Here is a 17,040-nt window from a genome sequence, read left to right as displayed (position 1 = left end):
GATATGAATAGAATATTCAAATTAAATTCAAATTTTTATATTTCATTGTTTCTATTTTATTTCTTTTAGTTTCACAATGTACCACCATAGAAGTATAAGATATAAGATTTTTTCAATAGAAGAAGGTTACTCCCCCTTATAATGTAATGTGTTATAGTTTTCTTTTCTTTTTTTTTAGGAACTGATCTATTCCCTTTATGCCTGACAATCCGAAAGAATTCTGAGGGAGGGGTCATTTTATTTTTAATCTAGAATAAAAAGAACTTCAACAAATGAGAGAATTAAGAATACCCACTAGAAACACTAATCCAATCCATAATGATGTACCGGAAAATAGAACATTTTTGTTATTTGACCAACCTTCAGGAGAAGCAAATACAACAGGTACACTAATCAATAAAATAAATGAAATAGCAATTAATGCAAAAACAGCTAATTGGAAAGCAATAGTCATGTTTCTAATCCTCCAATTTACCAACAAAAGAACTTTACCATTTGATCCCTCAACCCCTTGATGCCTTTTTTAATATTAATTGAAAAAAATTGTAAATGGAAAAACGCAGAAGGGTTTTATCATGAATTCATTGATTTTGCTTATTATCAACCCTTTTGAGGCTTGGATCAAGGATAGTTTTTTTACTTCACAAAAAGGCATGCTGGATTTTGCACCTATATACATACCGATAGAAAACTAAACCAATAAATTCACATTGAATATCTTTCCTATGGATAGATAATAGAAAGAATATAAATTCATATACTCATGGTCTACTCAGTGGAATAAAGATAAAAAAATATATATATTAGCTTTTGGAGAGATGGCTGAGTGGTTGATAGCCTCGGTCTTGAAAACCGGTGGGTCAAGAAATATTGAATGGTGATGTAGGGGGGGGGGGTTCCGAGGAATACAAATAACCTCTGGTTTTTTTCAGATTTGGAGAGCATCTGGAATAACTAATGAATTACAACTCTATTGTACTGCAATTGGTGCATTGGTCTTTGCAGCCTTAATGCTTTTTGCTGGTTGGTTTCATTATCACAAAGCTGCTCCAAAATTGGCTTGGTTCCAAGAAGTAGAATCTATGTTGAATCACCATTTGACAGGGCTCCTAGGGTTGGGGTCTCTTTCTTGGGCAGGACATCAAATACATGTATCTTTACCGATTAACCAATTTCTAAATGCTGCAGTAGATCCCAAAGAGATACCACTTCCTCATGAATTTATCCTAAATCGGGATCTTTTGGCTCAACTTTATCCGAGTTTTTCCGAGGGAGCAACCCCATTTTTTACCTTGAATTGGTCAAAATACGGAGAATTTCTTACTTTTCGTGGAGGATTAGATCCAGTAACTGGAGGTCTATGGCTGACCGATATTATACACCATCATTTAGATATTGCAATTCTTTTCTTGATAGCGGGTCACATGTATAGGACCAACTGGGGTATTGGTCACAATATAAAAGACATTTTAGAGGCACATAAAGGTCCATTTACAGGCCAGGGTCATAAAGGTCTATATGAGATTCTAACAACGTCATGGCATGCTCAATTATCTATTAATCTAGCTATGTTAGGCTCTTTGACCATTGTTATAGCTCACCATATGTATTCTATGCCTCCTTATCCATACCTAGCTACTGACTATGGTACACAACTGTCATTGTTTACACATCACATGTGGATTGGTGGATTTCTCATAGTCGGTGCTGCTGCGCATGCAGCGATTTTTATGGTAAGAGATTATGATCCGACTATTCGATACAACGATCTATTAGATCGTGTCCTTAGACATCGTGATTCAATCATATCACATCTTAACTGGGTATGTATATTTTTAGGTTTTCACAGTTTTGGTTTGTATATTCATAATGATACCATGAGCGCATTAGGGCGCCCTCAAGATATGTTTTCAGATACCGCTATACAATTACAGCCGATCTTTGCTCAATGGATACAAAATACCCACGCTTTAGCACCTGACACAACAGCCCCGGGTGCAGCAACAAGTACCAGTTTGACTTGGGGAGGTGAAAATTTAGTAGCAGTGGGCGGTAAAGTTGCTTTGTTACCTATTCCTTTAGGAACTGCGGATTTTTTGGTCCATCATATTCATGCATTTACAATTCATGTAACAGTATTGATACTCTTAAAGGGTGTTCTATTTGCTCGTAGTTCACGATTGATACCGGATAAAGCAAATCTAGGTTTTCGTTTCCCTTGTGATGGACTTGGAAGAGGGGGGACATGCCAAGTATCCGCTTGGGATCATGTCTTCTTAGGACTATTTTGGATGTACAATTCAATTTCCGTAGTTATATTCCATTTTAGTTGGAAAATGCAGTCAGATGTTTGGGGTAGTATAAGTGATCAAGGGATAGTAACTCATATCACAGGAGGAAATTTTGCGCAGAGTTCCATTACCATTAATGGGTGGCTTCGTGATTTCTTATGGGCGCAGGCATCCCAGGTAATTCAGTCTTATGGTTCTTCATTATCTGCATATGGTCTTTTTTTCTTGGGTGCACATTTTGTATGGGCTTTTAGTTTAATGTTTCTATTCAGCGGGCGTGGTTATTGGCAAGAACTTATTGAATCCATTGTTTTGGCTCATAATAAATTAAAAGTTGCTCCTGCTACTCAGCCTAGAGCCTTGAGCATTGTACAAGGACGTGCTGTAGGAGTAACACATTACCTTCTAGGTGGAATTGCCACAACATGGGCATTCTTCTTAGCAAGAATTATTGCAGTAGGATAATAGCTAGGAGGATTTGAAAATCATTATGGCATTAAGATTTCCAAGCTTTAGTCAAGGCTTAGCTCAAGACCCCACTACTCGTCGTATTTGGTTTGGTATTGCTACCGCACATGACTTCGAAAGTCATGATGATATTACTGAGGAACGTCTTTATCAGAATATTTTTGCTTCTCATTTCGGGCAATTAGCAATCATTTTTCTGTGGACTTCCGGGAATCTCTTTCATGTAGCTTGGCAAGGTAATTTTGAGACATGGGTACAGGATCCTTTACATGTAAGACCTATTGCTCATGCAATTTGGGATCCTCATTTTGGTCAACCAGCTGTAGAAGCTTTTACTCGAGGAGGTGCTCTAGGCCCTGTTAATATAGCCTATTCTGGTGTTTATCAGTGGTGGTATACAATCGGTTTACGTACTAATGGGGATCTTTATACTGGAGCTATTTTTCTATTAATACTTTCTATTATATCTTTAATAGCAGGTTGGTTACACCTACAACCAAAATGGAAACCGAGTGTTTCGTGGTTTAAAAATGTCGAATCCCGCCTCAATCATCATTTGTCAGGACTATTCGGAGTAAGTTCCTTGGCTTTGACAGGGCATTTAGTTCATGTCGCTATTCCGGGGTCCAGGGGGGAATACGTTCGATGGAATAATTTATTAAGTATATTGTCGCACCCCGAGGGATTAGGTCCATTTTTTACAGGTCAGTGGAATCTTTATGCTCAAAACCCAGATTCCAATAATCATATATTTGGTACCCCTCAAGGAGCAGGAACTACTATTCTAACACTTCTCGGGGGATTTCATCCACAAACTCAAAGTTTATGGTTGACTGATATTGCACACCATCATTTGGCTATTGAGTTTATTTTTCTAGTTGCTGGCCATATGTATAGAACTAATTTCGGGATTGGTCACAGTATTAAAGATCTTTTAGAAGCACATACTCCTCCGGGGGGTAGATTGGGGCGTGGACATAAGGGTCTTTATGACACAATCAATAATTCAATTCATTTTGAGTATCTTGAGTTGAAAGGGGAACTATTCTTTTGATTTTGTATCTTTATTTGTTGTGATGTGTGTAAGGGGAGCTATCTTTATTGGTTGTCTGTATACTTTTTTTGTTGTGATGTTGTCTAAGGGGAGTTGTCCTTGTTGTGTGTTTTGTATTGTTTGTTGTGAGGCAAGGGGAGCTAGGTGTATGCTATGTGAGACAACCTTGACTCTATTAGTGTCTAACTCACATAGAGGAAGATAAACGGGTGGTGAGAGTCGAAGGAGACTTCACTTGCTAGACAATATGATATGATAGAGGATCATACTTAGGGAGCTAATTAAGTTAACCTTGTTAGTACTCAATGAAATATGAGTTAAACGTGATAAAAAGTTGTAAAGAAAGATAGAGAAAAGTAGTAGTATGATATGTGCAGAGTCTTACAAGTCCATTTAATACACTAGTTTTCGAGAAAACTGAATCTAGATATTACGCTTTAGTTTGATACTTGAACCTAGTTAACTTATTTTATTTTTAAACATTTCAAGAATTTATTTTGACAACTTTTTGTGAAAATTATAGAATTTTCAAATTGAATTTGATTTTTTGTGATAATTAGTTATTCTTGCAATTTTTTGTATCATATAGTTCTTTTTGTGATGATCGTATTTTAAATACAAGAGTAAATATAGGAGTTGATCAATAATAACTCTGAAACTGAAATGGGTCACTAAACTAATATATGGTCCCTAAAGCAATAGAAATATGTTAGATGTTGCTTTTTAGCCTTTTGAACAATTGTATTGAACTTTTAGTTCACATTTTTGGAGTACTTATAAATTACGTTGACTACACTTTGAGAATGCATTGTTCTCTGGTTTAACAACGGTAAAGAAATTAGGTTTAATTATGATTACTTATGTTTATAATATAATGTATAATTACTATGAAAATGTTTAGAAAAATAGAGTTGTTACACTGTATATTTATATATAAATTTATTTATAGTTAATGAGCCATTATTATTATTATTATAATTAAACAATAGTTACATCATTATACTGCATTGATAAAAGATTTGACAGTTTACGTTAATGTTCTTCAAGTAATCGATTCTAGTGTTTTGAAAGGAAAGAACGATCATTGTTGTTTTGTTTTCTATTATGCATTTATTTCTTTTGCACCAAAAATATAATTCAATTAACCAAACTTATATTATATAAAAATAATATTAGTGTTTTTAAAGCAAAAAGAATTACTTTCTGGTATAATATTAAATTTACATCATGCTTTATTTATTGACAAAGTATTGTCATTAAAATTAAAAATTAAAGACGCAATATAATAGCTTAGATAAAAATGAAAAAAACAGCTTGTAATTTAAAAACAAACTAAAGCAGCTGCTGAAAGTAATTCAAAAGCAATTAAAATAATATCGTATACGAAATACACTTAATTTGATTAAATTAATTTTTATAAATTATTAAATTAATTTATAATCTAGTAAGTTGGGTAAGTTGTTAAACCCCTTTAGTTGTCCCTATTTATTTAGGTTTTTTCCGGTTCGATCTCCGTCTTTTTAAAATCCCCAATTGAGTCCTAAATAGTGTTAATTTGAATTAATTGGACCCCTACCATTAAATTAGGTTAACAGAGTTAAGTTTTGCTTACCTGAGATGTTTACGTGGCTAGCTTTTTTAAACGTGGCATTCACATAGTTCTGTACGTAGAATTTAAGAATATTTAATAATTTAAAATTAGGGATTTTTAATGTAAAATGTAATTAAGGTTTATTGGTGGATTTTAAATTACCCTAAATCCTAATTACATGGGGCAAAGCTATGCCGTCAGTGGTGCCGCCACCATAGTCTTGCCGCCAACCATCTCACTGCCACGGCCAACCACCATGCTCATCTCGTCAGACCACCCAAAGCCACCACCTAACCCTAATTTGTGCCACACTATCACGCCGACACCATTGTTGTTCATCTTCACAGCAGCCGCAGAGACCACTCAACAGCCGACAAAATCGTCGCGAGAGACCTCCATCGCTAACCCCATCTTCCTTCAGCCTTCTTCAAGAACAACAAACCCTAAATCCCTAAATCGGAACAACAAAAAGTGGGGAAAGAAACTTGGAAAAGAAAGAAAAAAGCACAAGAGAAAGAGATAGAAAAAGAGAATTCTTGTTGAAAACGACAGCAAGGAATCGTACTTGAGAGGATCCTCCAAGAAGAACTTCAAATGCGTAGCATGCTGAGCAGAGGGCCACTCCAACAGGAATCTGCACGAACCTTATCGACATCTCGCAACACTGCCTCAAAATCGAATCGTAGTTAAACCCCTGCACGGGTAAACCCTCCAACGACCGACCCGGCAGCCTCTGCACCGTCGCACAGCAGATCGCAGTTGCCCGACCGCAATCCCCAAGGCGTGACTCCAAGGCGTATGACGGGACCGACCCCGAAACCACCGCTTTGTTGACGGATATGAAGCGTGGGAGAGGGATTTGATTGTGCTTTATCTTGGAGACAGGGGAGTCGAGGAGCATGGCGGGGCAGGCCAAGGGTGCAAGAGTCTTCGCGGAGAATAGTCTCCTCATCAGAGAGCTCGTCGAGGGAGGCATAGGAGGCGAACCCGAAGAAGCCAGTGAGGTAGACAGTAGAGGCGACGAGGGAGATGGAGGCTGGATTTTTATGAAATGCTATGTATAAATGTCTCAAAATGCCACGTTTAAAAAAATTGACACGTCAACTTCCAACCTCAGCAAAAACTTAACCCCCGTTAACCTAATTTAACGGTAGGGGCCAATTGATTCAAATTAACACTATTTAGGACTCAATTGGGGATTTTAAAAAGACGGGGATCGAACTGGGAAAAACCTACATAAATAGGGACAACTAAAGGGGTTTAACCAATAACTTATTAAACAGACTCAATGTCATCAAATTTGGTATATATATATATATATATATATATATATATATATTCATATTTTGTAACATCCTATATAAAATTACTAAAATATTACGTTACATATATGATAATAGAATCACTTAGATGAAAACAAACCTTCAAAAAACAAACAATAGATCTACCTTTGTAGATCCATCTACCAACTCATCTGGTTCGCCCCCACCTCTCTCTGGAACAGCTAAAAAGGCGACTTCCTAAGCTCATACCATTAGGTGATCATCGCGAAAGAGAAACAATATATAAAGACAGAATATAGAAAAAGCAAGAGTAAGCTAGTGATAAAATATTTTATCATAAAACAATAATATTTCATCATACATCACGTTCCACACACAACAAACATTCATCCTAAATATGTCATAGACTTAGACTTGACAATGTCGAGCTACGGTGGTTTATTCACTTGTGGTGGCCTCCAACAATACCCATTCAAATCAAGATCCAAACACCAACCTATGCCATCCACAAGGTTACTCCATTAACATCTATATCCCTGATCGGTGACCATAGAGTAGGACCTCCTACTATTCTCCACCATATAATGATCCATCTCTACTTGAGATTTGGGTTATTGAGAGCCTCAACATAAACCTCTAGATTAACTCCGGACACTCATACAAACAACACTACAGGGCACCACCATGTAACCTATGCACGAGTCATGGAATTACATCCATCAATACCATTCACATAATCAACCACATATTCATCATCATTATATCCCTCTCATAATCACACACACACACACACACACACACACACATATATATATATATATATATATATATATATATATATATATATAATCTTGTTTCTAATTCATTTTACAAATCAATTCATACTTCACAATAAGTATCATAAACCAATCATTCAAACATTCACATACATTGAACACACTTTAGGGAAATATATAAAAACTTAGTTGAAAATCTGATATTTTTGCTCAGCCACCAATTATGTTCGCTCAGCCACCAAGACTCGCTCAGCGAAAACAAAAACAGTGGGCTCTACTCGCTCAGCAACAAGTCTCGCTTAGCTAGAAGTGATCTGCTCGCTCAACAGACACACATTCGCTCAGCGAGACTACATAATTCTGTAGCATCAAATCTGCAAAATTTGCATCCCTCAACCCCTCATGACCTATCCTATGCATCTTTTCCAACTTCTAACACCTTTAGATTGTATTATAAACTAAAATTGACTTAACTAAACATGTCTAAACCAACCTAAACTCATTTTAAATTGATTAATCACAAGATTTCAATCCAAACTTAATCAAAACCTCACTTTAGAGACCAAAATTGAATTCTACAAGTTCTAGCTCATTTTTAAGTAACTTAAGAACTCTAACAAGTCAAAAACAACTTACTAACACCCCCCAAACTTTCTATTTGAGCACAAAACCATTGATCCAAAATATCACTAGTCCAAACCCCCAAAATGAATCTTAAAACTAACCAAAATAACACCAACTTACTACTAATTTTTTAAACCAGATTTTAACACATTCACCACTTTAACAAGTCTTAAAAAACGAACCCCAATCTCACCGATTTACCCCTTGCAACCTCCATTTTAGACCAAAATTGATCTATAATTCTACTCACACTTATACTCTTAACTTTTTAACCAAAACTAACACCAACACAATTATATCAACCACATTCACAAGGTTACTCTAAATTCACACAGAATTCACACAAGGAATCAAGCATCCTACCATTTATTCTTCTCCATCAAACACAATTAACACCAACAATATCATTTTAGACATAGCCAACAGATACAATAGCGTACATACCGACAGTCAGAATTTGATACATTATAATCCAATTTAAAGGCAAACACTAGCTTCCCTTACCTCTCAAAGAAATTGCCCAACTCTAAGAACGTTCTGTCGATTACTTGAACTGCAAGGAATATCTAGATGAACCTACGAAACACCAAATTGAAAATGGACAGAGTCCTTAGAACTCTAGATGAACCAAGAACGAGTAGGAGAGGCATGATTACACATGCAACCGTACTAGATTCCCCTAACACAGATTTGGGAACGGAAGGAGAAAAAGGAGTCAAAACTTACTCGCTCTATTGAAGAAACTGATCGGGTAGAAATGTAGACCTCGTTGTCTCCTGATCATCAAAGAAATGACTCAAGAGTTAGAACTCTTAGAGAGAACACTAGTGCAGAATTGGCTTTTAACGTCCCCCCATAGACGTCCGTCCACAAAAGCACCAACGTAAATAATTGACCGGTGGCATATCTGTAAATAAGTGAAACTGTAGACGTCCGTTGTTGGGGGGGGGACGGACGTCTATAATATTATAGACGTCCGGGCCCCTCCCACGGACATCTAAGAGGCTGGAACAATCACCTCTTCAACTTCCCTGTCAGCCCCTTAAACGTCCGTTGTGGAGGGGCGCGGACGTCTATAATATTATAGACGTCCGACCCCCCATATCGGACGTTTAGGGGGCTGACAGGGTGGTTGAAGTATTAATTGTCTTCAGCCCCTTAAACGTCCGTTGTGGAGGGGGACGAACGTCTATAATAGACGTCTTCAGCCCCAATATTATAGACGGCCGTCCCCCCCACAATGGACATTTAAGGGGCTGAAGACAATTAATACTTCAACCACCTTGTCAGCCCCCTAAACGTCTGTTGTGGGGGCCCGGACGTCTATAATATTATAGACGTCCGCGCCCCTCTATAACGGACGTTTAAGGGGCTGACAGGGAAGTTGAAGAGGTGATTGTTCCAGCCTCTTAGACGTTCGTGGGAGGGGCCCAAACGTCTATAATATTATAGACGTCCGTCCCACCCCCCCCCCCCCACAATGGACGTTTAAGGGGCTGACAGGGAAGTTGAAGCGTTCATTTGTTCAGCCTCTTAGACGTCCGTTGTAGGGGAGACGGACGTCTATAATATTATAGACGTCCGAGCCCCTCCCACGGACGTCTAAAACCCCCCGCGAATATCAATTTTTAAATCCGAAAGACGTCATATTAGTGATGGCCCGGACGTCTATAGTATTATAAACGTCGGGGCCCCACAGTACCGGACGTCTAATAGTATTTATACTAAAACGGGAACCCGCGAGCAGTTACGCTCACTGTTCATTGTCTTCCCCGCGAACTCTCTCTGTGGCATTGCATTTCCAGGTGCGTTTTCTCTCTTTTGGACCGTTTAAATTTACTTTCAATCCGATTACATTGCTCTGTGATGAAATATCTTTGATTTGAACCAATTAAAAATCGTTTTCGGTGCGTTTTGGTGTAGTTTCTTGCGTGTCCTTGGGCGGCTTTTTTGACTGTTTTTGGCCTATGTTTTAGGTCGTGCCCTCCTCGATTGCCTTCCCTTTCATTTGGAATCTAATTTTAAGGTTAGCTTGTTCGTTCATAAAGGTTTTTTGTATGCATGTTATTGGGTTTTGTGTATGCATGTTTTTTACTCTAAGGTATGCATGTGTTATTGGCTTTTGAATATGCATGTATTAGTTGTGTTATTATAATTGTGATATGTTAGAATATAAGTATCAAATCATTGAGTGACACTTAGTTCCCGTTTGAAATTTAACACAAACGATTAATCTTTTAATCGTTTGTGTTAAATTTTGAATTGTCCGATTAGACAGTTTGAGAAAATTAATTTTTCATAATTTGCAATAACATGTCAATTGGAGTTTAGTATGTGTGTTGTTCTCCGGATGCATATTTGATTGTGGTCATCGTTGACTACTCTCATTTCATGTATTTCGGAGACCAATGCGAAATGTTGCCGAAATCTTATCAATTTTATGATGTAGACTTCTTTGCACGTGTCTTAGCAAATTATGAAAATTAATTTTTTTGAATGGGTAGAGCCTAACCTTGTGAGAGTTAAAAAACTTATACTGATGATTTTACGAACATAGTATGGATTGAAGCTGGATGAATGAACGTCGCATCAGTGAAGAATATGATAAGGGTGTTTCGAAGTTCTTGCAATACGTTGAACAAAATGCTAAGTCTGTGAGCGGGACATATTTTTGTCCTTGTGTTCGTTGTCTTAATCAAATACGACAAGACTTAGGCAATGTGTGTGACCATCTATTCATGTACGGCATAATGAGGACTTATACCGTTTGGACTTGGCATGGAGAAGTACTGGACCAGCCTACCACGTCACGAGGAACGGATTATGTGGAAGAATGGATGAGTGACCATTTAGAGGACATGATACGTGATGTCGGTGAAGATAATTTTGGAAGAGCTAATTTGTATGATTCTCTTATTAATGATTCAGAGCAACCGTTGTTCCCAGGATGCTCGAACTTTACACGTCTGTCTGCAACTTTAAAGTTGTTTAGTTTAAAAGCAAGGAATGGATGGACCGATAAAAGTTTCACCGAGTTGTTGGAGTTGTTGAAGGAGATGCTTCTAGAAAATAATACTCTACCTATTCGTAATTACGAGGCAAAAAAATTTTTATGTCCAATGGGTCTTCAATATCAAAAGATACATGCTTGTCCTAATGATTGTGTTTTGTACACAAAGGACTTTGCTTCGCTAAAGTATTGTCCAACATGTGGTTTATCCCGTTTTAAAAAGAAATCTGACAAAATCACTACTAATGAAGGTAATGATGGTGCACCTGCTAAGGTGATGTGGTATTTGCCTATAATACCTAGGTTCAAACGTATGTTCTCTGTTAAAGAAGATGCAAAGAACCTTGAATGGCACTCTGACGAAAGAAAGTGCGATAATCTTCTTCGACACCCTGCTGATTCACCACAATGGAAAAAGATTGATGACAAATTCCCATAATTTGGTGTAGATCCAAGACACTTAAGGCTTGCACTTGCAACTAATGGTATGAATCCTTATGGAAACTTAAGTAGCAAACACAGTTCGTGGCCAGTTATGTTGTGATTTACAATCTTTCTCCTTTGTTGTGCATGAAGAGAAAATATGTGATGTTGTCCATGATGATATCGGGTCCTAGACAACCTGGAAATGACATTGATGTTTACTTAAAACCTTTAATTGATGATTTGAAATTGTTGTGGGAAGAAGGGGTCGGCGTGTTTGATTCACATGTTGAGGAATAGTTCTGTTTGCGTGCAATGTTGTTTTGCACTATAAATGATTTCCCAACGTATGGAAACTTGAGCGGTTATAGTGTTAAAGGTCATTTTGCATGTCCCATATGTGAAGAAAACACTAGTTACCTTCAATTGAAGCATGGTCAGAAGACGGTATATACAAGACATCGAAAATTCCTTCCTCGTAATCATCCTTATCGTAGATTGAAAAAAGCATTTAATGTAAGTGTTGAGGATGAGGTTGTGTGCAGACCCCGGAATGGTGAAGAGGTGTACAACGAAGTCAAAAACATTGACATTGTGTTTGGAAAACATCAGAAAAGTACCTCTGCAAAAAACATTTGGAAGAAACGATCAATATTTTTTAAGCTTCCATATTGGTGTGAACTTGATGTTAGACATTGTATTGATGTGATGCACGTTGAAAAAAATGTTTGTGACAGTGTGATCGGAACTTTATTAAACGTCAAAGGGAAGAGCAAAGACGGAATAAAAGCACGACAAGATTTGGCTGACATGGGAATCCGATCTGACTTACATCCACAGATAATAGGAAGACGCACCTATCTGCCCCCAGCCTGTCACACACTTTCTAAAAAAGAAAAACAAAGTTTTTGTAACTGTTTAAGAAGTGTGAAGGTTCCACAAGGTTATTCTTCAAATATTAGTAACCTTGTGTCTATGCAAGACTTAAAGTTAGTTGGTTTAAAGTCTCACGATTGTCATGTATTGATGCAACAATTGTTACCTGTTGTTATTCGAGGCATATTACCTCCTTCTGTTAGGGGTATTCTGACACGTCTAAGTTTTTTCTTTAATGTCATTTGCAAGAAAGTTGTTGACCCTCGAGGTTTAGATGAATTGGAAAATGAAGGAATAAGAGTACTATGTCAATTGGAGATGTATTTTCCACCTTCCTTTTTTGACATCATGGTACATTTGATTGTTCATCTAGTCAGAGAAATTCGAATATGTGGGTCGGTCTTCTTAAGGTGGATGTACCCAGTTGAAAGATACATGAAGATCTTAAAGGGATATGTCAAGAATCAGTATAGACCAGAAGCTTCAATCATAGAGCGATACGTTGTAGAAGAAGCCATTGAATTTTGTTCAAGTTATATGCCATCTTGTGAACCCGTGAGTCTTCCCAAGAGCAGACATGAAGGAAAATGTGAAGGTAAGGGTGTTCGAGGTGTGAGAATTCAAAGTGTTAGCAGAAAAGAAATTGATCAAGCTCATTTGTACGTCTTAAACAACACTGTTGATGTGATTCCTTACATTTCTGACCACGTTAATGAAATAAAGGCAGCAAACCCAAGAATGAGTGAAAAATGGCATCCTAATGAACATGTGAAAACCTTTTTACAATGGTTTAAGAAAAAGATTTATGCGACTCCACATGTTTCTGAAACTTTATTGAGGTTATCTTGTGGGCCGAACACAGATGTCATTACATATGATGAGTACTATATAAAAAATATTTCTTTTCAGACAAAGGTAGAAGATGACAAAAGCAGAGTTCAAAATAGTGGCGTCACACTACAAGCTGAGGCTGTGCACTTTGCTAGTTCTAAAGACAAAAATCCAATCACAGCATCCATGAGTTATTTTGGAATAATACAAGAAATATGGGAAGTTGATTACGTCACTTTTAGAGTCCCAGTTTTCAAGTGTAAATGGGTTGATATAAATTCTGGTGTCATGACAGATGACCTTGGTTTCACATTGGTAGACTTGAACAAGATGAATTACACTGATGAACCATTTATCATGGCTAGTCAAGCAAGACAAATATTCTACGTAAATGATCCAGCGAATAAAAAATGGTCAGTGGTTTTAGAAGGAAAAAACATGCATGGACATGATGATGACGATTCTCTTGATATACTTGAGACAACATTTGTTGCATCTAGACCCACTGAAGACCCAGTTGATGACGTTGCCGATGTCATCCAGGTAATTCGTAGTGATCACAATGAAGGAATTTGGGAAAAAACAATATCTTAATAGGTTGTGATATTTTTTTTTTATTGACTTTATATGTATGTTCATCATAATTGAATTATTACTAACCTTATATAATTTTTCAGGTATGTCGGCCTCAGACTCAGGATCGGGAAAGACCAGACGTGGTCGAGGCGTCACACGATTGGCAGATGTGACAACCGGACGCGTGGATGGGCATAGGAGACATGTTGACATCGACCCTAGATCAGGTCATCCATCAGGGCCAAATGCTGATAGGTTTAGGAGTTATTTGGGTAAGTTAGCAAAAAGTCATGTCTCTATCCTTCATGCATGTTGGGATGACGTCCCAGAGGTCGACAAGAACCTCTTATGGCAAGATATTCAGGTATGTTTATACTTCATGCAATTTGTGATATACTTATATCTTTCATGTTTTCTTATCAATAACATGTTTTTTGTTTTAAACAGCAACATTATGATATTCCAAACACAATACAAATTAGAAAGAAAGTGTTATCGCATATAGCGATAAGATGGAGGGATTTCAAGACAAGGCTGACACGACTATATGTCTTTGGAGACAGGCAACATGAAAATCCATGTTAGCAATATACATTCACAGAGGAGGACTAGATGCAGTTTCGTGCATCTAGAGAGTCTGAGGAATGGAAGGTATGTTTCTTAACATCTGAAAAGTCTTTCATTGAGTTTCTATGATTTTACACTTATTTATATACATTGATGGGGATCCCCCACGCATTGTGGCTGTCGGACGAGTGCTTGAGGGGGGGCAGACTATTCATGGTGTTCCCATATTACCCCAGCACGTGCTTGTGACGATTGATGAGGTTCGGGATCTCCAAGCTCAGGTGCCTGTACCCACTTCAGAAATTAACTTTGTGGGGGAGGCCATAGGATCATTTATAGCCTGGCCTAGAGCATTGATCATGTCACACATCACTACTCCACAGGTATAATGTTTTTTTGCTTAGTATTTCTATGTTTATTCTTCAAATATTTGTTGATAACTCTTTGACGTAAATTCTTATCTTCAGTTCACACGTCCTCAGAAGCAGCCAATTCATGATACAGTCATACATGAAGATGATGACTTGGCTGAAGCGGAGGATGATCCTCTATCAAAGCTAATGACAAAATTACCCAGGTTGAAGAAAGCACCATTAGAACTATACTGGGATTTGAGAGTATTTGGTCTTCCCCCACATGTGCCAGTATATATCACATTCTCTTATGCATTGGAGGTGATTGGGGGAGACAGGATGTTGAATATTTCCATCATTCAACTGTGGTGCATGTAAGATAGTAAATTTGGTCTTTCATATTACTTTTATTTAGATTCTTATAGTTTATAACAACTTAACTCTGTTGTTTTAGGTACATGGACACAATCGTTGTAGACCAAGGTCGGTCTTCCATGTACGGATTTGTTGAACCTCAGACCATTCAACCGTCTGGTAACACACTTCAAAACAGACAACATTATTTGCAAACATGGATGGATGAGTCAAAAAGAGACGTATACCTTGTGTCATACATTGATGGGTAGGTGTTGTTATATGTGGCTAGTTCATTATTATAGTTTCCTTAATTAGTTAAATAACTATTTGTCCTTTGTGATAGGTTGCACTGGCAGCTGATGGTCATCATTCCCAAAGCATGTAAAATTATATGGTTTTGTTCGTTGCATAGGAAGAGGAAAAATGACTTGAGAACAATGCTTCAAGGGTAACTGTTTCTCCAAAAATGACTTTGAATTTGATGTTCACCTTCAACTTTTATGATAAATATAGTCATAGCTAAATCTCGTGGTCAACTGGTTCAAATTTTGTATCCAAAGGTTGTAAGTCATTTATGGTTCTAATTCATTTTCTATGTTATTGAATGATCTAAATTCTTAACTATTTAGTTTGTCATTTTAGTGTAACTAGCAGCTAGATTCATGGGAATGTGGCTTCTATGTGATGTGTTGGATTAAGACCATCATTCAAGCTATCATTACAGATGACTGGAATGAGGTAATGATGTATACCTTGAATACATTACAAATCAAATTTATCTTCAAACATATATGAAACCATAATGAGTCTTTCTTGAATTTTGCAGCGCTTCAAGAGTACATCTCCTATACCAGAGGACACAATTAGGCAGATAAGGCAGGAGTGGACCGCTTATCCTCTGCAAAGATGGAGTTAGGAATAGTTTTATTTGTTGTTGAACATTGCTTAGTTTTAGTTTAAGTTTAATCTTGATAGTTTTGGTAGTGGATTATATTTTACATTAAGTAGAACTTTGTTAATATGAAACGCATATATATATTATACTATATTGTTCTGGGACAATTTTCTGCTTTTCAGGTGTGGTTTTATTGCAAAAATAAATTAATTTTTTTAAAAAAAATGCCCAGTAGACGTTTGTTAGTGCACTATCGGACGTCTATAGACGTCTGGCAGTGCACAAATGGACGTCCAACCCCACCCCTACCACAAAACCATTCAGGCAGGTGGTCGTCGGGGGATACACCTCGGACGTCTGTATAGACGTCGGGGGGAGGAGGCGTCGGACGTCTATGTGGACGTTAGAGGGGAGCACATTGGACGTCTATATGGACGTCCGAGGGGTGCACACCGGACGTCTACATACACGTCGGGGCTGACAAATCGGACGTCTATATACACATATGATGTGGACCCCCCAACGTTTGAGTAACGTCACCCACAAAAACGTCGGGGGAAGGTCGGACGTCAAAAAGCCAAAAGAACGGACGTCTAAAGCCCTTTCTACACTAGTGGAAGGTATAGAACTCTAGAAAAGTGGTTTCTAGAGATGATACGTTTTAAAAAAATGAAACTCGTTTATAACTAAATTATTTATAATAAAACAATTTAACATTAAAATAATCGAGTCTTACTATTTTTATACTATCACCACTTCTAAAACATCATTTTCTAGGGTTATATATATATATATATATATATATATAAAACCCTAGAAAATTATATATATATATATATATATATATATATATATATATATATATAAATAAGAATAAACTACTATTCTAGTTTGTACATGGTAGACAATAAATATTTATTTTATATAATTAAAGTTTATAATAAATAAGTGCCTCAAAAGTATACAGTTATTGTTATATTAAACTTTACAATATATTGAATGGGGAAATTAAAAAAAAATCAACGCAAAATAAATGTTTTTGTAGAATTAATAATTTGATAATTT

The 17,040-nt window shown here is 37.0% G+C and overlaps 1 protein-coding gene and 1 pseudogene across 1 annotated transcript; both read left to right on the top strand.

Moving 5' to 3' along the window:
* The first annotated feature begins 849 nt into the window (after window positions 1-849).
* On the top strand, window positions 850-2,770 carry LOC128197491 (photosystem I P700 chlorophyll a apoprotein A1-like; annotated as a pseudogene).
* Window positions 2,771-2,781: 11 nt separating this feature from the next.
* Window positions 2,782-3,813, top strand: LOC128197490 (photosystem I P700 chlorophyll a apoprotein A2-like). Its single transcript, XM_052879545.1, has one exon. The coding sequence runs from the start codon at window positions 2,782-2,784 to the stop codon at window positions 3,811-3,813; it is 1,032 nt and encodes a 343-aa protein (XP_052735505.1).
* Window positions 3,814-17,040: the final 13,227 nt, after the last annotated feature.

This window comes from Vigna angularis, chromosome 6, assembly GCF_016808095.1.
Source record: "Vigna angularis cultivar LongXiaoDou No.4 chromosome 6, ASM1680809v1, whole genome shotgun sequence".
Taxonomy (NCBI): domain Eukaryota; kingdom Viridiplantae; phylum Streptophyta; class Magnoliopsida; order Fabales; family Fabaceae; genus Vigna; species Vigna angularis.
The sequence above is the reverse complement of the archived record's forward strand: the minus strand, read 5'-3'. Positions and strand labels throughout refer to the sequence as shown.

What these genes read in the sequence shown, in the direction of transcription:
- LOC128197490 (XM_052879545.1), top strand. Translation starts at nt 2,782, where the DNA reads ATGGCATTAAGATTTCCAAGCTTTAGTCAAGGCTTAGCTCAAGACCCC.